This window comes from Vanacampus margaritifer, chromosome 19 (assembly GCF_051991255.1).
Source record: "Vanacampus margaritifer isolate UIUO_Vmar chromosome 19, RoL_Vmar_1.0, whole genome shotgun sequence".
Taxonomy (NCBI): Eukaryota; Metazoa; Chordata; class Actinopteri; order Syngnathiformes; family Syngnathidae; genus Vanacampus; species Vanacampus margaritifer.
In genome coordinates, this window is record NC_135450.1 from 7,111,170 (window position 1) to 7,134,381 (window position 23,212).

At 40.0% G+C, this 23,212-nt stretch overlaps 2 protein-coding genes across 2 annotated transcripts in view; one reads left to right on the forward strand and one right to left on the reverse strand.

Annotated features, from left to right (window-relative positions):
- Positions 1 to 23,212, reverse strand: part of LOC144039012 (inactive serine protease 35-like) — a 64,435-nt gene that overhangs the window by 12,017 nt on the left and 29,206 nt on the right. The gene's annotated exons all lie outside the window — the stretch shown is intronic.
- Positions 2,954 to 8,843, forward strand: LOC144039770 (terminal nucleotidyltransferase 5A-like). Its single transcript, XM_077553421.1, has 2 exons — positions 2,954 to 3,934; positions 6,423 to 8,843. Exons 1-2 carry the CDS (start codon positions 3,542 to 3,544, stop codon positions 7,236 to 7,238), a joined length of 1,209 nt encoding a protein of 402 aa, XP_077409547.1. The 5' UTR covers positions 2,954 to 3,541; the 3' UTR covers positions 7,239 to 8,843.

Below are 23,212 nucleotides of genomic sequence, written 5' to 3' on the forward strand. Positions count from 1 at the left end.
AATCAATTGTCCTACTGACTGCACCCACGTGTTTCAGCATCACAGACTCAATGCCACAGATATCAAACCCAGGGCCACATCTGGCCCGCCACATTATTTTAAACGGCCCGCAAAAGCAAATTATGTACATCGACTTCATATTTCTTACATACAATAGTCTTTGCGTTGAAAAACAGTGAGAGGCTTGCAAGAATTTTTGTTACCAATTGTTTTTCCTTGAAAGTTTGGGAGCATTCGATTCATTGCAATGCCGTTCATCGGCGATTCAAATTTGGAATAGCAGCAAAAGCAGTGGATGTCAGTCAGTCATACATGAAAACTAGTTGCTAAACCCTGCACAACAATTAAAGTCAGGTTTCATAACATTGCTTGATGTGGTGTGGCGAGGCTTTGGCGTATGTTCAAATTGAAGTGAATCAAAACAAGTCGAAGTGCGCACATGTAAAAAAACAAAATATTTAGTCACAGCAATGCAAATGCCAGTCGAAAAGGGATTAATAACCTATTCTGACATAGAAGACAGACAGGGACTCAAAGGAGAATCCATCCATCCATCCATTTACTACCACTTATCCGGGGTTGGGTCGCGGGGGCAGCAGCTTTAGAAAGGAAGCCGAGACTTCCCTCTCCCCAGCCACTTCAACCAGCTCCGCCGACGGGATCCCAAGGCGTTCCCAGGCCAGCCGAGAGACATAGTCTCTCCTGCGTGTCCTGGGTCGTCTCTGGGGCCTCCCGCCTCTCCAGGGAGGCGTCCAGAAGGCATCCAAACCAGATGCCCGAGCCAACTCAACTAGTTCTTCTCCACACGGAGGAGCAGCGGCTCAACCCTCAGTCCTCCCAGATGACCAAGCTTCTCGCCCCATCTCTATAGGAGAGCCCGGACACCTTGCGAAGGAAACTCATTTCGGCCGCTTGTATCCGGGATCTTGTTCTTTCGGTCACGACCCACAACTCGTGACCATAGGTGAGGGTATGAACGTAGATCCACCGGTAAATCGAGAGCTTTGCCTTTTGGCTCAGCTCCTTTTTCACCACCACAGACCGATACAGAGCCCACATCACTGCAGAGGTTGCATCGATTCACCTGTCGATCTCCCGCTCCCTCGTGAACAAAACGCCAAGATACTTGAACTCCTCCACTTGGGGCAGGATGTCATCCCCGACTCGGAGAGAGCAAAAGGCCAGATAGGACTCCTTCTTCAGCATGACGGCATCCTCGAATCCTCGAACACCAGCGGGTTCGAGGATTGCCGCCACGACAGGCACCGACCACCTTACGGCCACATTTACGACAATGGAGGCGCGGAACATGGTCCGCTTCGACTCAATGTCCCCCACCTCCCCCGGTACAAGGGAGAAGTTCTGCCAGAGGTGGGCGTTTGAAACTCTTTCTAACTCCAGAGTGGAAGAGAATCCAACCCCTCTCGTGAGGATTGGTGCCAAAGTCCAAGCCGTGTGTGGAGGACAGTTTGACTATATCTACTCGGAATTTCTCTGCCTCACACACCAGCTCGGGCTCCTTCCCCGCCAGAGAGGTGACATTCCATGTCCCAAGAGCTAGCTTCTGTAGCCGGGGATCGGATCGTCAAGGTCCCCGTCCTTGGGCTGCCGCCCAGCCCACTATGCACCTGACCCTCTTGGCCCCTCCCACCGGTGGTGAGCCCATGGGAAGGTGGACCCACGTTGCCTCTTCGGGCTGTGCTCGGCCGGGCCCCATAGGTGCAGGCCCGGCCACCAGGCGCTCGGCAACAAGCCCCACCTCCGGGCCCGGCTCTAGAGGGAGGCCCCGGTGACCCGCGTCCGGGCAAGGGAAATGTCTGTCCATATATTGTGTTCATCATAAGGGGTCTTTGAGCCGTGCTTTGTCTGGCCCCTCACCTAGGACCTGTTTGCCATTGGTGACCCTGCCAGGGGCATACAGCCCCAGACAACATAGCGCCTAGAATAAAAAAAAAAATCATTGGGGACACACAAACTCTTCCACCACGGTAAGGTGCTGGTTCACGGAGGAGCATAAAGGAGTCAACCATAAATATTTCTTGACAATAATATGTTATATGTGACCTCACTAGTCTAAACATTACATTCTGATTAATATTACATTTTTTGTGGAATATGAGTTATGAAGCAAAATCCAGCCGTTTTTATACATCTCAGTTGGCGGCCATTTTGCCACTTGCTGTCATCACAGTTGCTCAGGCAACGACCAATCACAGCTCACCTGTTTTCTGAAGCTGAGCTGTGATTGGTTGTTACCTGAGACCTGAGCAACTGTGATGTCATTTTCACGTGTTGATAAAAATTGCTGGATTTGTCTGCTTAACTCACATTCCAGAATATCGTATTTAGACTAGTTGGGCTGCATAGAACATGCTATGGTCCATAATTTTTTTTGGGGCGAGGGGGTGCTGACTTCCCCTTTAAACTGATAAATGAGGAGGACTACAAATTCTACTATTACCATTTTTTGCATCCTAATTAAGTTCAGTATGAAGATTTGACTATACAAATGTAATGAAAACTATAGAACAGCTGAACTTTATTTGGGGTTGTGGTGTGCTCAGTCCCACAGCCCAGTGCAACCACATGATCCCAGTTGTTTATTTTTACTTCAACTACTATTTTTATTTACATTTATGTTGGAAAAAGTTTCTAACCTTTTTTTTAATTTTTGGTCTCATTTTATTATATCACAAATTTGACATTTGAACAGGGGTGTGTTGACTTTTTATATCATAAATGCACTTTAGGGCAGATGAGTTTCATGGTGTTTTTTCCCAACAGACTTTTTCCTCTGTAAAATATGATGCGGCTTGGCTCAATAAAGGTTAGGTAACGCTGCTCGAGCGGGTGGCATGCTCCAGTCCCACCCCCGCCTCCCGCAGCCTGGAGGTGCCGCCTGTCAATCAACGCGATCCCGCCCCCCCATGACAGTCAGACGGGAAGCTGGCCACTGGCTCGCCCTTTGCAGCTGTGCATTTTCAAACTCGATGACATCACGCGCTGTCTGCGACGCACAAACGGGGCAAGATGTGAGTGTGAGGCTGACATAGGCCGCTTGATCGAAGTAGGTGTGGACGTGCGAGGAGTTTTTACACACTTTGAGACACGTGCGTAAAAGTGCGCGGAAAAAGAACTGCAGGGGGAATCTTTGGAAATCATGGAAGGTTCGGTGGACTAATCCTGGATACCAGAGTGCTGCCGACGTAAATATATATATTTTTTTGCACATTACAACGCGTGGTAAAAGTCCGACGTAGCTTTGAAGCTTTGACTGGACGTCATGGACAAGTCGAGGGACTGAAAGCGGACACAAAGTGCAGTTCTGCAGTGAGCGGACCGTGCTGGACTCATAAGCCACAAGTTCAGACGGCTGCTGAATTAAATTTGCCTGACGAGCGTCGACCCAGAAGTAGGACAATCATATTAGACTTTGCTCCGCCATATGCGCGCAAGAAACGGATTCCAGTGCGTCAAAGTTGCCCCTGCAACTCTTGCAGATCTTTGAGGGAGGGGGGGAAAACAAAGCACTTGAAGAACGATGGGTGACAATGCGGACGGCGTCAGCCCGAGCGTGCTCAACTGGGAGCAAGTGCAGCGACTGGATGCCATCCTGGCCGGCTCCATCCCCATCCACGGCCGCTGGAGCTTCCCCACGCTGGAGGTGAAGCCGCGCGATATCGTCAAGGCGGTCCGCGGCCGCATGGAGCGAGCGCACATCCGCGTGCGGGAGGTTCGGCTCAACGGCTCGGCGGCCAGCTACGTGCTGCACGAAGACAGCGGCCTGGGATGGAATGACCTGGACCTCATCTTCTGCGCAGAGCTCAAGAAGGAGGAGGACTTCCAGATCGTGAAAGATTTGGTGCTGGACTGCCTGCTGGACTTGTTGCCCGAGGAAGTGAACAAGGAGAAGATCACTCCCTTGACACTAAAGGTAAATTTAGGATTGAGCACATATAGGGGGGGTCATGTTTGAAAATATATTTTATAGTGCCATAAATAAAGTTAAGCTGTTCTTGTGGGCTTGTTGGAACTGTTCATAATTCCCACCATCTTGACTATAGGCCCCCGTTCCAACCCAAAGTATAATTTTGCCTCCACTGCACCAAACACTTGGAAGGGATGGTCTAAAGGTTCAACCTTGGCTTTATCAGAATCAGATTGATTTACTAGGAAATATGTAAAAACACAGTAGGAATGTCTTCAGTCACAACCTGTCTGAGAAACACAAAAAATAATTACCAATCAAGGAAGACTGAAAAGGAAGTCTGGCGGTTCGCTAGATAGCGCCCAGAGTTTCTTATATGGGGAAATAAAGGAGACATCCCCCCAAAAAACAATTAAGGCCAAATCTGTGTAGCACAGTATTGATCTGGAGTCAAATGTTTTTTGCAAAATGTAGCCCAGGTTGGATGATTTTATTGGCAAGATCTTGCCACCCTACCTCACAGTGCAAACATATGAAGAAGATGGATGACTGTTGTCACATAACAGTCCGAAATTCATTCACATAACAGTCCGAAATTCATTCATTAATTTTAACAAAAACATATTTTTTTCACGGAAAGCACTTCCTACATATTTTTTCAATATTCTAATTATAAAATATTTTTTAACTATAAATGTAATCATGGAAAACACTTCTTACATGATTTTCAATATTTTTAAATATTCTAATGTTTAATATATTTTTTAACTAAAAAAAAATAATAATGGAAAGCATTGCCTACATATTTTTCAATATTCCAATAACAACATATTTCTTAACTAAAAAATATAATCATGGAAAACACTTCCAACATATTTTTCAATATTGTAATATATTTTTTTACTAAAAAAATGTAATGGAAAACTTTTCCTATTTTCCTATTCAAAGAGGATTCTGCCTCATGCAAACGGTTTCAGATCCACATGAATAAGTGGCGCCGTGCCAACGGATGACAAAAACATCACAAATAAAAGCAAAGCACCATCTATTATCTAGTATTATCTATTGTCTTGGACTTAGTGTGACACAGGAAGAGGCGTTAGGTAACACGAGCAGCCATTGTGCAACAAGAAAGAAGCTTGATGGCTTGGTCAAAAAGTGTCACCTTTGTGGTCGGCTGTTGAAACTGGTTCTGCTCCCCCCCCCCCCCCCCCACTTTTTTTTTTTAAATTACTTTAAGAGTTAAAATAAAGCGTCACCATGTTTGGTATCTTGCATAACTACTACTGTGCATGAAAGAATATGGGGCGAGAACCCAACGACAAATTCCTAGCATTGTGATGCTAACGTGTTAGCCACATAGCGTCATGACCTAAGGGTAAAAGGTGGAAATGTGACAACGTCGCAGTTAAGGGTTTGATTTATGGTGAGGTGTGGCTTAATAAAACCGCGAAGGATGCGTTGTGGTATTGTGTTGGCTGAACTTTGCATTCAAGTGCATTGGCGACTGCTTCTTTCGATATGTTGTGATAAACAAAAGTTCTGCCCTCTGATTGGCTGGTGAGCCGTCCCAGGGTGCCATCTGCCTTTTGTCTTAAGTCAGCTGGGATTGACTCCAGCTTCTCGCCCCACTAAAAAGTGTCAGAAGAGTGATCTAGACAATGGATGGATCTGGAGTTGGAAGCGTGTTGGAGCGCTCGCTGTGTGCCTTGTTGTAGGAAAGGCTGAAGTATTGAAAACGAGCAGGGGGAAAGGAAATAAAGCAATGTACATACACAACACCCAAAAACGTAATTTGGAGAAGTCAAATTGGTTTTGAGTAATAGATCAGCATTGCATGTACATGTGGGTTAGGGTTGTATAATCTAATTATATAATTAATCATCTCTGCCTTTTGTTCCACATGTACAAACCATGAAAGGTTATTGAAGATCGTTTATTGGGGCTGAATTTGATTTCTTCTAGGTTCTAATTTTCTAGTTCGGCCACCGATACCTTGAAATATCCACATATCGGCCCGATACTGATACATACTCGCCAGATGTGGCAAATCCAAGTCCAAAAAGTAAAAACCCTGCCATAGTTTGGCTTTAGCTAGCTAGCTAGCTCCTTAAATAGCTCCTATGGTGTTCATTTACCTGCTAGGGAGCTAGCTAGCTAGCGTCAATGGCTAAAGCCAAACGGTGGCGGGGTTTTTATTTTCTAGCTAACTCGAGCTAGCTAGCTCCCATGGTGCTTGTTTACCTGCTAGGGAGCTAGTTAGCTAGCATCAATGGCTAAAGCCAAACTGTGGCAGGGTTTTTACTTTCTAGCTAGTTAGCTTCCTAGCTAGCTCCCATGGTGCTCGTTTACCTGCGAAGGAGCAAGCTAGCTAGCATCAATGGCTAAAGCCAAACTGTGGCAGGGTTTTTACTTTCTGGACCTGGATTTGCCACCTCTGATACTCGCCCATCCCTATAATTTCAGTCACATGATTTTGTCGATGTTCTTGCAGGAGGCCTACGTGCAGAAGATGGTGAAAGTGTGTAACGACTCGGACCGCTGGAGCCTCATCTCGCTGTACAACAACCGCGGCAAAAACGTGGAGCTCAAGTTCGTAGACTCCCTGCGGCGACAATTCGAGTTCAGCGTGGACTCCTTCCAAATCCGCCTGGACTCGCTGCTGCTCTTTTACGAGTGCTCGGAGCACCCGATGGCCGCCGCCTTCCACCCCACCGTCTTCGGCGAGAGCGTCTACGGCGACTTCCCCGCCGCCCTGGACCACCTACGCAAGCGCCTCATCTGCACCAGGAGCCCCGAGGAGATCCGGGGCGGCGGCCTGCTCAAGTATTGCCACCTGCTGGTGCGGGGTTTCCGCGCCGCCTCCGACTCGGAGATGAAACTTTTGCAGCGCTACATGTGCTCGCGATTCTTCATCGACTTCCCCGACGTGGCCGATCAAAAGCGCAAGCTGGAGTCCTTCCTGCAGAACCACTTTGTGGACCTGGAGGACAGGAAGTGCGACTACCTAACCGTGCTGCACAAAGTGGTAAAGGAGAGCACCGTGTGCCTGATGGGCTACGAACTGCGGCAGACGCTAGGTCTCATCTCCTCGCTAGCGTGGCGCGCGCTAGCCGAGCACAACGCCATCCCCAACGCCGCCAACGTCACCTGCTTTTACCAGCCCGCCCCGTACGTCTCCAATTGCAACTTCAGCAACTACTACGTGGCCCAGGTCCAGCAGCTCTTCGCCTGCCCGCGCTCGCTGCCCCGCCACTACATTCCTCCTTCGCAACATCCCATGCGCGCCACCTGGCTGCCCTGTAACTAGAACCTGCACTACGGCCGTGTGCTTGAGGAATTTCTCGGAAGCATGCATTCCTTTGTTGTTAAAGTGGTTCTCAAACTTATTACTAGGGCCCAACCGATTGATCGGACGAGCTAAGCTCTTTTAAAGGAGCCGACTTTTACTTTTTTAAAAAAAAAGAAGAAAAAAAACAGTTTTTGCAGATTCTTCTCTTTGTTGTCGTTTACTACAAAAGCACAAGGTATTGTAAAACATTTAAATGTTGTAAGCATTAAGGGCATTTCTTTTGTTAATTAAATACATAATCGGACAATTAATTGGTTATCATAATTTTATTCTGCCAAATATCCGAATCAGCACAATTTAAAAAAATAAATAAAGCTAGTCAATACCACTATCATGACCAGTATTTAAAAAAAAGTTACAATTAAAAATTTAATTTTAAACTAAATTTAAAAGTTAAAAATGAAAAAAGCTGGTGCCATGAGATATGAGTGACCAAATTACACATTGTGCATTTAAAATTGCATAGCTTTGCCTTACGGTGGAAAAAAAAAAGCCGGCTTAGCTTAATGCTAACATAAAATGCAAAATGCTTTTGAGATGCTAATAATTAACGTCTCTAATAGTAGGCGATTGAATGGGAGTAATATGCTCAAAATGTTGAGTCATGGTCAAATCTAACGGTGACTTTGCGTCTGTTACCATTGCAAAAAAAGGGGAAGCGACTACTATTTGCAAATCCAAAAGGTCGACAAGAGAAACAACAAAGCAATGCATGTTTGAATTCTTCACAGCAACTAAGTGCCTTGAAAAAAAGGGAAAAATATATTTTTGCAATTTTTTTTTGGGGGGGGGGGGGAGTGAGCGGCTAATCCAAGCTAATAATGAATGTATTGCTAAACAAAGTTTACCTATGCGGAGTCAGGATTTTTACACTGAGGCACTAAGCGGTTTTATTTTTTGTTTTTTTTACTCTCGGCCTATTACCAAAGAGGAAGTAATGACACACAACTGTAAGGAGATGCAGAGAATTCAAGGGAAGCGGTAGACTGGTTTTATATAAAAATGCTTATGCTAATAAAACAGAAGGGGAAAAACAACCCAGACAGTTTCATTTCTTATCAAATGGGTCAAAAATGTTGAAGTGGACAAAAGCAGTTCGTAGGGAAGAGGCTTTTTCCTCGCAAATGTAATATTTTATAGTATTGTATTCCACATACAGAAAGGGAGAATGTACACGGGTCCGAGGTTTACAACAATTCTGTGCTATCGCTAACCTATGCTAACACAATAGTTAAGTCATTACGGAGTATATTTTTTGGAAAAAAATCCAAGGAAGCAAATATGGCAGTAACTGAGCATTGCCTCCATTTTGCCTCAGTTGATACAAGACGCGATTCAATTGAGATTGAATTCTGCCCGTCTCTACTGTTGCTAAAACATTTTGGAGTGCAGTTGGTGTAAATCACTTTAAACAGTTTTCTCTCAGACTTGTTTTTCTATCTCAATTTTTGTACAGTTTGTTTTTCTCATCTTGTACATTTGTTATGTACTGCGATGACTCGCAGGTGTTGATTGTGACGATTCTCAACCTTTAATGATTAAAGTAAAAAAACAAAAAAACAAGACCAGTGCCTGAGTGCGTCAGTTCCAAAGGTTTCAAATCCAGGCCCAGAATGGAATGACCTTGCCACAGTTTGGCTTTAGCCCCAGGTGCTAGCTAGCAAGCTCCCTAGCTAGCTCTTATGGTGCTCATTTACCGGATAGGGAGCTAGCTAGCTAGCTAGCAAGCTCCCTAGCTGCCTCCTATGGTGCTCTCTTATCGGCTAGGGGGCTAGCTAGTTAGCTAGCATCAGGGGCTAAAGACAAATTGTGGTAGGGTTTTTACTTTCTGGACCTAGATTTGCCACATCTGGTCAGTTGATGGAAAGTAAAAGTTGCCACAGGGTCAACGCTCCAAGGTGCCCCCACTTGGCCCCTGCCAGCCAATGACAGCTGAAGCGGAGGGATTTCCCCTGACAGAGACGTCACCGACAAGCCGCCGGCCGTCATCGCGCCGCTTGCCAAACCTAATTAGCTTGCGTTGGCACGAGCCAGCTTGATGGCATAACCTGCTGAGATGCTACTACCCGTGGGGCCTTGGCCTCCTGGGGATGCACGCGAGTGGATAGTGAGGCAGATGTCACTTTCCCTGCGGGTAAAAAACGTCCGTACTCATTTTGCTTCCACAGCACAAGTTATTTCAAGATGGGGCTGATCAGATACGTGTATATATAAATAAATAAATACATAAATATATGTTTGATTCTATAATGTAATAACTTCCTGAAAATGCATTAATGCCTGAAAATATAATAAAATTTGCACTTCATAAAAAATTACTGAAACCCAAAATGTAATTTTAAAAAATCCTGACCGATATTGTAATAATGTAATACCTTTTTACATTATGTCAATCTGACACTACAACTTTCAGTCACGGTGTCCCATTACAAAAAACACGTCTTTAACAAAACAAGAACATAACATTATCAAATAGAAATAATAGGTACATTTAACTGTAGCACTTATCAAGTGGGCGGAGCTTACTTTGATTAACTCTTTGCAGCGTTGGTTTAACACAAAATAAATCAACTGTCAAATAACTCCAACACTGACCTCTGTTTGAAAACATGTTGGGGGTTGAAATCAACTCTGAAATATTTAACACCAAAATTTTAACACTCCAGTTTTTGTCGTGAATGTTTCAGTTTATAACAGTCCAACACAAAATGTAGAGCATATATTATTTGTCAGATTTTATTTACATGATCAGTTTTGAGAGGAAAAAAAAGATCCACCTGAAAATTTTATAAATCCCCAACAATTACATTATCGTAACAATGTTATTACAATGTCAGTTTTTTTAAATTACATTATTGGTGAAATTATTACACTATTGGGTTAAATTACATGTTTTGAGAAAGAAAGAGCCACCGGAATGTAATAAATCCCCAATAATGTAATAAAGTATTACATTACTGTAACAATGTTATTACAATGTCAGTTTAAAAAAAATAATACATTAATGGTGAAATCATTACACTATAGGGTTTAATTACATGTTTATATTGTGTTAAGTGCAAATTTTATTATGTTTTCAGGAAATTATTACAGCGTGTGACAGTGGACCAATATTCTATACTTCCTGGTCCAGCTACATTTGTTATAGTTCTCATTTTGACACCTTAAAACCAAGATGACACCTCACAGATGAACGATAGTACAAAACAAGGAAGTGGCCAAAAAACAAAAAAAAGGTCAAATTAAGTTCACACGTAAAAGTGCATTTTAGGTTCATCGCTAAAATGTCACCCAAAAGTCCAATATCCCCAACTTTTTGTATCTTGTATCTCATGAATCATTTTCACGACACCTTGAATGATTTTATGTCTAAATAAAAGTCATGGTGATGAATTGAAGTAGATATGCTAACAAGAACATCAACGCCATCCACTGCTAAAGAGGCCCGAGAACGGACACTAAATATAGAAGCCAGCCGCCCTCCCCTTCGCCACTGTAAAGACATTAACCCATCTACAGAAAGCTGATTATCATTCCTCGGTATGTACTGTGTCACTGCGCAAAGATTTACTGTCCACCCGCCGAAGCTCACTTTCACTGGAAAGAATAGCAAAAAAAAAAATGCAGTCCACATCCTTATCAAGGGTTCAACAGGAAGTGAGAACACGGGATTGAGGTGTTTTTGTTCAACGAGGGAACGAGCTAACCGACTAGAGCACCGAGATGTAGTGGGAATGATTTTTCTTTTAAGGAATCCGACCTTAGTGTTGATGATTTGTTTTCATTTCAAACCCCAAAAATATTCACAGCTATGGACAATTTAGAGTCGTAGTTTAATGAACGGAATGTGCAAGTTTGTGGAATGTAGAAAGAAGCTGAAGTCCCAAGAGAAATCTCCACTGTGAAGTGGATGTAACCGTCAATACACTTATTTCAAGATATCAGCACTCGCGACGACCTCTTGGCCGCTTTACCATCAAAAACTAGAAATGAGAAGAAATAGAAAATCGTCATTGATTTCATGCAATTTCAAGGAAAAATATAGGTCTTTCTTTAAAATGATCTGCCATTGTTTATTTTATATCTCTCTCGTACTGTCATTTCTAAAACATTTGTTTTTTTTACAGTTCTAGATAAATTTTTACATTGAAATTTTTTAAATATATTTTTCTAATTAAAATTATTATTATTATACTTATTTTGTTATTTTTTAACATTTGCAATTTTCTTTTTGTAATTTTTAAAACATTTTTTTAAACATTTTTATTCTTAATATTTTTAATTTAAATTATTATCATTATTATTATTATACTTAAAAATAAATCTCTTACGTACTGTCATTTTTAAAACATTTGTATTTTTTTAACAGTTTTAGAGACATTTTTACACTGACATTTTTTAAATATATTTTTCAAATTTAAATTATTATTTTTTTAAACATTTGAAACAACAATTTTTAAACATTTTTTATTCTTAATGTTTTTTACTTTAAATTATTATTATTATACTTTTAACAATTGTCAAAAGACTGTCATTTCTGAAACATTTCTATTTTTTACATTTGTATTAAAACACTTTTTTTTAAATTATTGTTATTATTACAAATATTATTATTACACTTATTACCATTTTTATTATCTATCTCATACAAGTACTGTCATTTTTAAAACATTTGTACTTTTTTTTTTACATTTTACATTTTTTTTAACCATTTTTTTAAATTTTAATTATATATATATATATATATCGTACTGGTCTGAAAAAAAGTCTACATCTCTACAGCTTTGACCAAATTTGTAATATAACAGTGTAAAAAGATAAGCATATGTCTGTGGTCATTCCCAAGAATGTTGTGTAAGGGTTTTGGTATGTATCCATTTTGCATACGCACAACAACTGTCCTCTCGTCAAATGTTGGCAAAGAAAGCAGAACAGCTAGTACCTTTCTCCACCCCGCCTTCACTTGCCACCTATAGCCTGTGGCTCACATTTGTCCAGAGGAACATACACATACTGAATTACTTATACATTTGAGCGTGAGACACAGGAAATGTACAACTTGATGTGGTCATCATCGCGCACACACTCACACGTACAAACTCCAGTTATGTTGGAGATGGACCAGTTGGAACGGCAGCAGGGCCAAAGAGTCCATCTACTCCCAGCCCAGATCAGAGGTCAGCGAGTAAATCAAATAACAGCCAGACTGTGAGAAACAACAAGTGTGTGTCTTTCTCTCTCTGGAAGAGTGGACAGACGAGAAGAACGGAACTGCGTGTATTCATTGATCCATTTTTGCTTGGAATAGAAGCATTAAAATACAGTGCCGCCTTGAAATACAAGAATAATTCACTCCGTGACCACGCTCAAATGATCTTTCTACGGAAGAGGATTAGGGCCAGTGAAGAGAAAGAAAAGGGTGGGAGGATTCCGACTTTAAAGTCAGAATTCTCACTTCAAATTCTGACTTGAAAGAAAGTCAGAATTCTCACTTTAAAGTAAAGTCAGAATGCTGACTTTGTTCTCAGAATTCTCAAAGTAAGAAGTTTGACTTTATTTTTAGAATTCTGACTTTCTGATTCCACCCCCAAAATTCATAGCGCTACGCCACAAAGTCAGAATTCCGAGATTAAAGTCAGAATTCTCACTTTAAATTCTCATTTTAAAGTTAAGTCAAAATTCTGACTTTATTCTCAGAATTCTTACTTCAGTCAGAAGTCTGACTTTATTTTTAGAATTCTGACTTTCTACCCCCCCCCCCTCCACACACACACACACAATTCAGAAAGTCAGAATTTCGAGATTAAAGTCAGAATTCTGACTTTAAAATCAGAATTCTGAGATTAAAGACACGATTCTAAGATTAAAGTTAGCATTCTCATTTTAAAGTCCCAATTATGAGAATAAAGTGAGAATCCTGCCAACCCATTTTCCCCTCTTCACAAGCCCTAATCATCTTCCATACCTTTCCCTATCAAAAATGACTTGAAAGGTAATAAATATGTTGTAACATAGTAATAACATATCTAAATAGAATGTAATGAATTAAAGAGGTTTGAGTCTTGATTAATTAATTGAGGCTCCTTTTAGTGCATGTGAAATGGTCACAAGGTGATAAAGTAAAGTAAAGGTAAAGTCATGCAGACAAATGAAAGACTAACTATCACCATACAACTTGATTCTCAAATTCTACTCGCAAGACAAAGCAAACATAATAAATAATCCAGACGGTCTTCACATTATGGACAACTGTACGCTTGCAACTTTGTGGGAACAGTTTGAGGGAGGACCCTTTTCTTTTGCCAATGCACAAGGACAGATCAATAAAGTCATCATTGGATGAGCTGCTGTGGAAGAACACCATCAAACGCCTTTGGGATGAACTGGAACAGAGATTGGAGCAAAGCCTGCCCAAGCCAAAACAGTGAATTATTCCTGCCTTGGACATGTCATCGATAGAAGTACAAACACATTCTCACAGACACACTGCAAAACCTTGTGCAAAAAAAAGAGTGTTAAAGCAGCAGGATCAGGTGTCCCTAAACTTTCGCGCACACAGCATGTGACGTTTTCCTCAACGTGATTCATTTGCGGCCAACGTTGCTATTAGAGATTATAAAAAGCAGCCGTAAGCAAAACCCGATCGGTCTGATTATAAAGCCCGACAATAATAATAATACTAATAAGTCATACTTGTTGGATACACCAATGGCCATGAGAGTTTTTCCGTGACAACAGATGCCAAACGGCCGTCTGGGCTGCGGCAATGAATCAGACTCATCCACAATCTTAAGTGTTTATGCCGGCTTGTGTAAACGCTGGCCAGCTGGACGCAGGCCAGCGTTGGAACAGAACAGAGATTAGCTTGTTTCGGGGCAGAGAGCGGGCGGTCTCCGGCAACGGGGACGATGATGTGCAACCCGACCTGCAGCGTTGGAAACAATTGGTTTCTTTGCACTATAAAATCAAGAGTTTTGATGTAAAAAAATACAAATCCAGAAATAGAGTGCCAGTGTGTAAAAAAAGTGGATACGGCCCAAAAATGACAAAATTATTTGAAAATATATGAAAAATATTGGAAAAAATAATAATAATCTGGCTGCTTATACTGAGAAACTTTGGATTGTTAACAATGGCAGCACAGACTTCCCTTCTGTAACAAAATTGTGTTATCGTACTATTGACGTCATTGATCCATCGGCAAATGATCATATTACAACGATCACCGATCAGAAAAACAGGAGAAAAAAAGTACTCAGAAGAACAGAAAAAAAAGTATTTAGAAAACCATGTGAAAAATATTATAAAAAAAACAAACAGAAAAAAATAGCTCCAAAAAACAGAGCTGGTGCTCTGTTTTACGGTTGTAATGTTGTATGTTTTGGGGGAATGATTTATTCCCCTGTTTTTCTGAATACTTTTTTCTGTTTTTCTGAGTAATTTTTCTTCCTGTTTTTTTGAATACCCGCCACCCCTGCCCGTTTTTCTGATTATTTTTTAAAAGAACAAAAAATGCAGTAAAACTGGAAGAAAAAAATCTGAAAAACAAAAAGTAAAAAAAAAAAACTACACACGCAAAAAAAACAAACCCATAAAAAAAATCTGATTTTTTAAAAATAATAATTTATCCCCGTTTTTCTGAATATTTCCCCTTGTTTTTCGGATTTTTTTTTTATAACGGAAAAAATATGCAGTAAAACAGAAAAAAATATCTAAACTAAACTAAAATAATATAAAATAAAAATAATATACACAAAAAAACAAAGCTCCCCCCCAAAATTAATCAGAAAAGCAGGGTTGTTTTTTCTCTCTCAAGTGAATATAATATGCTCCCGTAAGTTTATCACAGGATTTATTTCAAACATAATTACAACGGTTACCCAGCCTGTGTCAAAATCGGCAGAAAAACGAGCCAATGTGCTTGCAAAGAAAACTGCAATAACACAGACAACAAAAGGATGATGATGATGATTATGATGATGAAAAGGCCAGCAGTGCATGTGCCAAATATAGTCGTGCCTTTGCCTGGATTGGTAAAAGCCGTGTCTCAAAATAACCCTTCTACTTTGAGGTTGCAAGTGACGGGCGTACTTTTGAAAATCACCAATGACTTGTACCCAAAGTGTGCCAACATGCTGCAGTCATTTGTGGCCACAAGTATAATTAAGGAGAGTTTTATCCATGTAATGTCTTAAATCATAGATTTTTTTTTAAAGCTTTTAAAGAGGGAGTCATGGTGGAAGTGAAGCTGGATATCAGGAAATGAAGCCATTTTTAAGTAACAGCGCAACTAGCTTAAATAGTGACTATGTGAACACAGCGCGGTCTGAGCTCATATTAGCCAACCGTTACACCACGGTGAACTTTTGCTCTACTTCACTTTTTTTTTCCTATTTGAACCAGAATGATGTTGGTGAGTCAGTGGCTGTTTAGCGTTGAAACTTTCAAGCGCTTCTTTGTGTGTATGGAAGAGAAAAAGTTGGATGCTTACCACAACAGTCATGACTGAGAAGCTTCAGCTGAGGTACAGTACAAGCAAAGGCCTCACTATTTTTAACTTCCAAACTGACTGGCTCACTCACAGTTTATTTGTTTTCCATTTAATTAGAATACTGTGCTTATTTATGACTGAGTGCATGCTTCCATTCATAAAAAGGCGGGTGGGCCTACTGTGCTCTAGATCAACGCTCACCAATCTTTTTTGCGCCATGGCCAGAGGTGGCAAATCCAGGTCCAGAGAGTAAAAACCCTGCCCCAGTTTGGCTTTAGCCCCAGGTGCTAGCTAGCTCCCATGGTGCTTGTTCACCATTTAAGGAGCTAGCTAGCTAGCATCAGGGGCTAAAGCCAAAATGGTGATAGCTAGCTGGCTCCCATGGTGCTTGTTCACCATTTAGGGAGCTAGCTATCAGGGACTAAAACCAAACTGTGGCAGGGTTTTTACTTTCTGAACCTGGATTTGTCATCTCTGGACCAACTGTTTGACACTTATTGTTGTTTCACATAGATATATTTAACAGAAATGTATTAGAAACATGAATGATACGTCCTTTATTTATTTTTTAGTATGAAATGTTATAAGAGACTTGATCATGTGATACCATTAAAAACTAGAAAAATTCCCACGAAAATTTCGAATGGGACTGCTGACTCTTGTAAATAAGCTGAACAGTTTAAAATTTAAACGACTGGAATAGGTCAAGAAATGTGGAAGTTAACCATAATCAACATCAACTAAAAGTATCTTACTGTCCATAAAAAAATGTAAATGAGCTGAACAGTTTAAAATTTAAACGACTGGAATCGGTCAAGAAATGTGGAAGTTAACCATAATCAACATCAACTAAAAGTATCTTACTGTCCATAAAAAAAATGTAAATGAGCTGAACAGTTTAAAATTTAAACGACTGGAATCGGTCAAGAAATGTGGAAGTTAACCATAATCAACATCAACTAAAAGTATCTCACTGTCCCTGAAAATGTATTTAAAAAATGACCAAATGAGAGCAGGTTGAAAACTTATGATTTATCAGAAATGGAGAGAGAAAGGCGCCTGAATTTAACATTGAAAAGATAGGAGAGTTCGTCCGACTTGTCCTCGCTTAAAGTGAAAATAAAGTTACTAAATGACACCTTAGCCAAATAAAAGTTAGTTTGTCTGAAAGAAGAGACTTGTCACTACAAAATGTGAGAATTTGATGTCTAGTGTGCAAAGATTGTGGCCATGGTGACGAGTTAAAGTGAAACTTTTGGAAATTGATTTTTTTTAGTTCCCGGCACTCTAAGGTTAATTGCTTCACTCTGGCACTTGCAATAGACACCAATGTGAGAAGGCTATTTCACTCACTGTCTTTGAACCCGCACAGGGGGGAGAGCTTTCATTCCTTAAAATAAATTTCGACACTGAGCTAAAGATGGGAAAAATTGCTACAAAATGAGCTAAAATTCATATCGGTCGGTTAACGTATGCGCGCGCAGCGTCTTGGAAAAAGGTGCTTGATCTGTAATTTGTTCCCCCTTTCTCGATTCATTTCCTATGGGACTTTTTTGGGAGTTTTTTGGGAATTGCGTCGCCATGGTAACTCGGAATTCCTAGAAAAGTAATGCAGCACCGAGTCAGATCGAGCCGCATCGTTTGATACCTCATTTGTCCCGGTGCGATCTACGGTACGGCCCGCATTTTTGCGGAAAAATCTGGGGATTTTCTAGGGTGGAGAGTAATATGTGCCGCTTTCAGCAGTCCCATAATAACAGTCAGCAGTAGGAACGAAAAAATGTTGGGGTGTCAAAATTAGTGTAATAATTTTGAGTTAATTTAAAGTTCCTTTAACACCACTACTTTTTTAAAAACGCACGATTAATGGCCACCCCTTACTTGGAAAGCCAAGGGGGAATTCCAGTCCAACGCAGCAGACACGTCCACGTGAAAATTTAGCAGTAATAAATTTATATCATAATGCATATATTCGTGGAGACTGGGGTCAAGTTGTATTTTACAATTTTAAAAATGTGCAGAATTTCACAAGTTGCTTCATGTTAAAGATTAGATAGCTCTTAATATGAAAAGAAAATGCACTGAGCAACAAAGTCTTACAAATGCAATTATGCCATCTAGGGAAGAAAAATTACCTCAACCCAAATCGATATCATTTTTTACAGTACAGTACATCTTTTTAATTCTAACTCAATTTTATGAATTATTATGAAATTACTGTATCTAAAAGATGCAGCCATATTTCTATTAGTTTAAAAAAATCCTACTTTTATGTTAACAAAAGTATGAAAACTTTAGAACAGATATAAAATTTGTGATTAATCGTGATTTAACTATTGAAGTCATGTGACTAATCACGATTAAAAAATGTAATTGCCTGATACTCCTAGAACAAATATGACCTATCGGAGATCTTGGATGGAGACCAATCTAATCCAATACTGCTTTTTGGGCTGAAAATCAGACCGATATCAGTATCAGATCGGAACACCCCTAAATATCATATACTAGGGTTCGACCGATTAATCGCCCGACCGATTATGGCCCTTGAAACATCGGCTAAACAGCCGATGTTTTGTTAATCAGGTCATTATATGAACCTGTCATTCAAAACAAAGCAAATCGCATTTTTTACAAGCAATTCTTCCGTTACTAATGTCATTTTTTGTTCAGTCTGTACATTAATTTAATTTGGACGGAATATTGTTAATGCAATACACGATTCCTCTTAAGTGCAAAAGCAGAGTTTCTGCAATTTGGCCCCAATGGTCAGCAATTATTTATTTATTTTCATCTTTATAAATCCAGGTAAGGCAATTGAGAACAGATTCTCATTTGCGATGTCGACTTGGCGGCAGACAGGAGATTACACAAAGCAAAACAAAAAGAAAATACAATAAAGCATACAATGTGACAGAGTAGTTGCGTGATAATGGGATGATAAACGCTGTCATTCGTGCAACACACTTTACACCTGCCCCACAACGCCCAGAAACACACAAAGGCTAATTAAGAAGCAATTAAGACGCATTTTCCCACAGACAGCCCATGACAAATGGAAGTCAGTGAAGTTCACACCCGCTTTACAAAGCCGCTCCAGTGACTCACTCTTTGATTGCAAGCAATTAGAGAAGAAATGGTGGCAATTATCATTATCTTCAAATTGTTCTTCTGAATACAAAAGTTGTTCATTAAATCTCATGAACACAATGTTATTTATTTGGTTTTGTTTCTTTTGTTGCAAAAATACCTTGGCACTCTCTTAGAATTGATGGTGCTTTTTTTTTTTATACTTACATCTCATCATGAGAAAATACTTAACAATACTTTTCACTGGGATTTATTGGAGGACGGTGACAATTAGGAAATATAAGGGTAAAAAGCGGCGACAATGTTGACGAATATATTGCTCGTCAATGTGTGTGTTTTTGTGCGCACATCTGCCCATGTTTCTGCTTCCAGCAGCCGAGGAGGCCACCAATATCTGTAATGGATTTCCCCCCAGCTGCATCATAAAAGTCGCAAGGAAAAGAACACCGATCACGCTCGACTGACCACTGACGTTTTCGTTGGGTCTTAAAGGGGACATAATATGGAACACTGACTTTTTAATTGCTTTGAAAGCAAAAGTTTGGTGTGAAAAAACAACCTAGTAAAATCTTTTTTTAGCAGGCTATTTCAGGATTTTTTTTCCATGGGTGAATTTATGTTTTACGGTTACGTGACAGAGCCGCCATTGTCAAATCGATTTAGTGCCAGAGTTTAGTGGTAAGCAGAGCTGCAGTTAGCTAACGGGGTGAGAAGTACAAACTCTGATACCTTTTGAGACACCTAAGAACTGTTCTAAAGTGAATCAGACAGTCTTTCCCCACTATATAGAAGTGCTTACTTAAGTATTTGGGGGCGGGGGGGGCTCAGTTTAACCGATATTTGCAGTAATGCTCTCACATATGTGAGAAAGTAGAGCCACAGTCGACATTGAATTTTTCAGGCATTTACTGAGCGCAGAGAAAGCAGTAAAACACAAATACAATTTTTAAAAATTGGTGTCAAAATTAATCAATTAATCAACAATCATTAAATTGACAACTATTTTTGATAACTGCCAAAATCTTCAGATTTCAGCCTTTGAACAGAAACTTCTTCACAAAAGCAGACTGATTTCCCCCCAGATATTTTAGTAATACGCTTTTCATTTGGAAAACAATGACTGAGATTTTTGCCTATTTTCTAACATTACATGCCAAAGCAGTAATTAATTATAAACAATGTATGATTAAGGGGGAAAAAAACATATAGTTTAAATTAATCTACAAAAGAAAAATGTATTTAGATTTTCTTTCATCATTAAATAATACCAAATAATCATTAGTTAATAAATAGAAAAGGGAGGAAAAAATACTTGGCAATACATTTTTTTTTGATTATTTGATAGAATAATTGATACAATATTTAAAAAAAAAAAAGAAGTTTTTTTTTGCAGTTAAAAAATAAAAAAATGTACAGATTATTGAATAATAAAACAAAACAATCAATTCTAAAAATATTAAATAGTGACAGCTCAGGATGGGCGCGTACTGATTGATACCAAGTATCGTTTCGGGCCGATACCTGACCTCATCTCAAGGTATCGGTACTCACGACGACGGCTGATACCTCTTGTGGCTGTTTTATGATCAAGAACTAAAAATGAGAAGAATAAAAAAAAATACTATTACATTCATGCAAATTTAAGGCAAAATGCTATATTGGGATTTATTTGTTTGTGGGTAAGATTTATTCGTACTGATATCGGTCTGAAAAAAAGTGGTATTGAAATCCCGAGTTTAAGTTTAATTAGTTTAAAGATGTACAAAGAATTTAGATTTTTTTTTTGGGTAATATGATCACTATGTGGATTTTTTTTCCTCTACTGCGTGAAGCCTGTTTAAAAGAAGACGCATTGATCAAGACCACTGTGCGCAAGTTGGATCTCGCCACGTGCTGATTGCGCAAGAAAAAAAAAAACAATCACGCAAAAGCATCCAGGAATCGCTGTCAATCAACCGTCCAAAGGTGGCGTTGAGGCATGCGTGGACTGAACCTTGCCAGACAGTCGAGTCAAATCCTGGAAGGAGACGTGAGCGTATGGAAGGCTGTCCAGGGAGGGCGGCCAGACTGGAAGTTTTATTATTATACATTCAGACAGCTGGGAATTTAGGCAAGGTCCCTTTTGGGAACTTTCCGTTTCTCATGACGAAGACGAGTTGGGTTCGTCGTGTGACGCTAGTTAGATACATTTAATACAGATGCATTCTGTTTAATTAGTCACGGCAGGTAATTGTTTTTTTAATGATGCCATTTGTTAGTCAGGAAATACTGCTTAGATTAATTTGTTGTCAACACACCTCAAACGATTTGAGCTCCAGGACGCATGACAACCTGCATTTTGTTGTCGTATCAACACAATTTTTGCATAGGAAAAAATGAATCCAATTGAATTAATTCCTTCCAGAGTCAAAACTCTCGCACCATTCAAGTAATACTTGTTGTGCCACTGAGGCTCTCCTTTCCCACCTGTGGGGGCATTATGGTGAGGGTACTGTAAAATCCCATTAGACAAAGTGGGAATGCTGAAAAGCTGAAGATTTGAATGCATGTGCTTATGAAGTTAAATTGAAAGATAAATTATGTGAAAATTACAAAAAAAATTGTTTAAAAATGTAGTTAATGACAAATTAATAAAAAGAAAATTTGAATTCCAATCTGTCTAAAGTGGGATTGAATAATTTCAGTGAAATTATAATCCATTTCCTGATATGATAGTCAGTGGGTATACATTACACTTAGCATAATGGCCATGGATATAAAATAAGATAAGATAAGATCCACTGATTGTCACACCCATCTAAGTGGGGAGAAATTTGTTCTCCGCATTTGAGTGTCAAGCAGAGTGGCAATCGGTCCCATTTTTATAGTCTTTGGTATGACCCGGCCGGGAATTGAACCCACGACCTCCCAGTCTCAGGGCGGACACTCTACCACTCGGCCACTGAGCTGGTTATATATTATATACAGTCGAAGGTGGAATTCGAACCCGTGATCTCCTGGTTACTGGACAATGCGCTTAACCAACTGCGAGACCGGGCAGTATTAGAAAGCTAGTAATGATGATCAGTTGTATGCATTGAAGTGGGCATGGAAAGCTGCACTTAGAAAAAATTCTGTCCCATTGAAAAGGAATGAGCTGATATTTAACGTTAAATTGTGCGAAAACTGTAAGTAATGTGGAATCGGACGATATCTCCCTAGGAGGTGTGAATTTTTTTTAAAAAAAAGGTGAAATTTGAATTGCGTAGATCGGAAGTTTTATGTGGGAGTTGTTTCATGACAAAAAAGTCTGGAGAATAAAAAAAAAACGTGGGAATGCTTCAAATAATCTAAAATGACTTTACAGATGCATTAAATACGCCATAACTGCCCCTCCCCCCCCCCACACCATTCCAGCACATGGTCGCACCCCAAGAGGTTTCTGATTTCCACATTGCTCATGAATGCAGCATTATGCCCAACAAGCCCCGTCCTCCGCCTCCTCTCAGGTGCAGCTGGGTCTCGAGTGATTTGCTCGAGCTGTTGGCCGGAAGAGGAGGAAGGCCAGGAATTTAGGAGGGTGGCCTGTCACGACTGCGTGTCGTCATATAGACAGCCGGTTATCTGTGAGCATTTGCAGCTTTATGTGCTGACTTGAAGTTTTATGCTGACACAAGAAAACATTAGAAGCAGGCACTCTTGACCTCTTTTATGGAGTATGTTCTAAAAGGTTTACAGTTATTTGCACAATAAAAAAAATGTTGGCTTATTTTTCCAACACATTCACCGAGTAGCTGTTAACATTTTTTTTTTATAGCAGATTGGGTTATTTTTTACCCAAGGTTGGGGTAATTATTTTTGACTCAGCAGACTGGGTTGAAGATTGGATTCTGTGAAGCTGGTCGCTATTTTGTATGGTTTTTGTTGTGTACTTAAGTTGAAGTAAATTTAATGCAATAGGGTGGAAGTAGCTGGGTGGCTCAGTGGGTAACTCTGCTGATTTTCGACTCCGGGATCGGGGTTCAAATCTTACCCAAAATGGGTCAAGAATGGACCGACCCAACTTTTTAAATAAATTGTATAACCAGATTAAATTAATCAAAAATTTACCGGCACATTTTTTGAGTTATGTAATCCCAAATGTTTGGGTCAAATAAAATTTTTAACCCACAAAGTAACCGATTTTTTGGGTTGTTTTGTGGGTTATTCATTTGACCAAACTTTTGGGGTTAATTAAATAACCCAATTGAGTTTGGACAAAACTTAACCGGCTCAATTTAATGTTACTTAAACCAAAAATTTGAATTATTCAACCCAAAAAGATGGGTTATATAAAATGAACTCACAAAGTAACCCCCTTTTTTGGGGTTAT

Coding starts and splice junctions, on each gene's coding strand:
- LOC144039770 (XM_077553421.1), top strand. CDS start 3,542: ATGGGTGACAATGCGGACGGCGTCAGCCCGAGCGTGCTCAACTGGGAG. Junction 3,935..6,422: donor TCACTCCCTTGACACTAAAG/GTAAATTTAGGA, acceptor ATGTTCTTGCAG/GAGGCCTACGTGCAGAAGAT.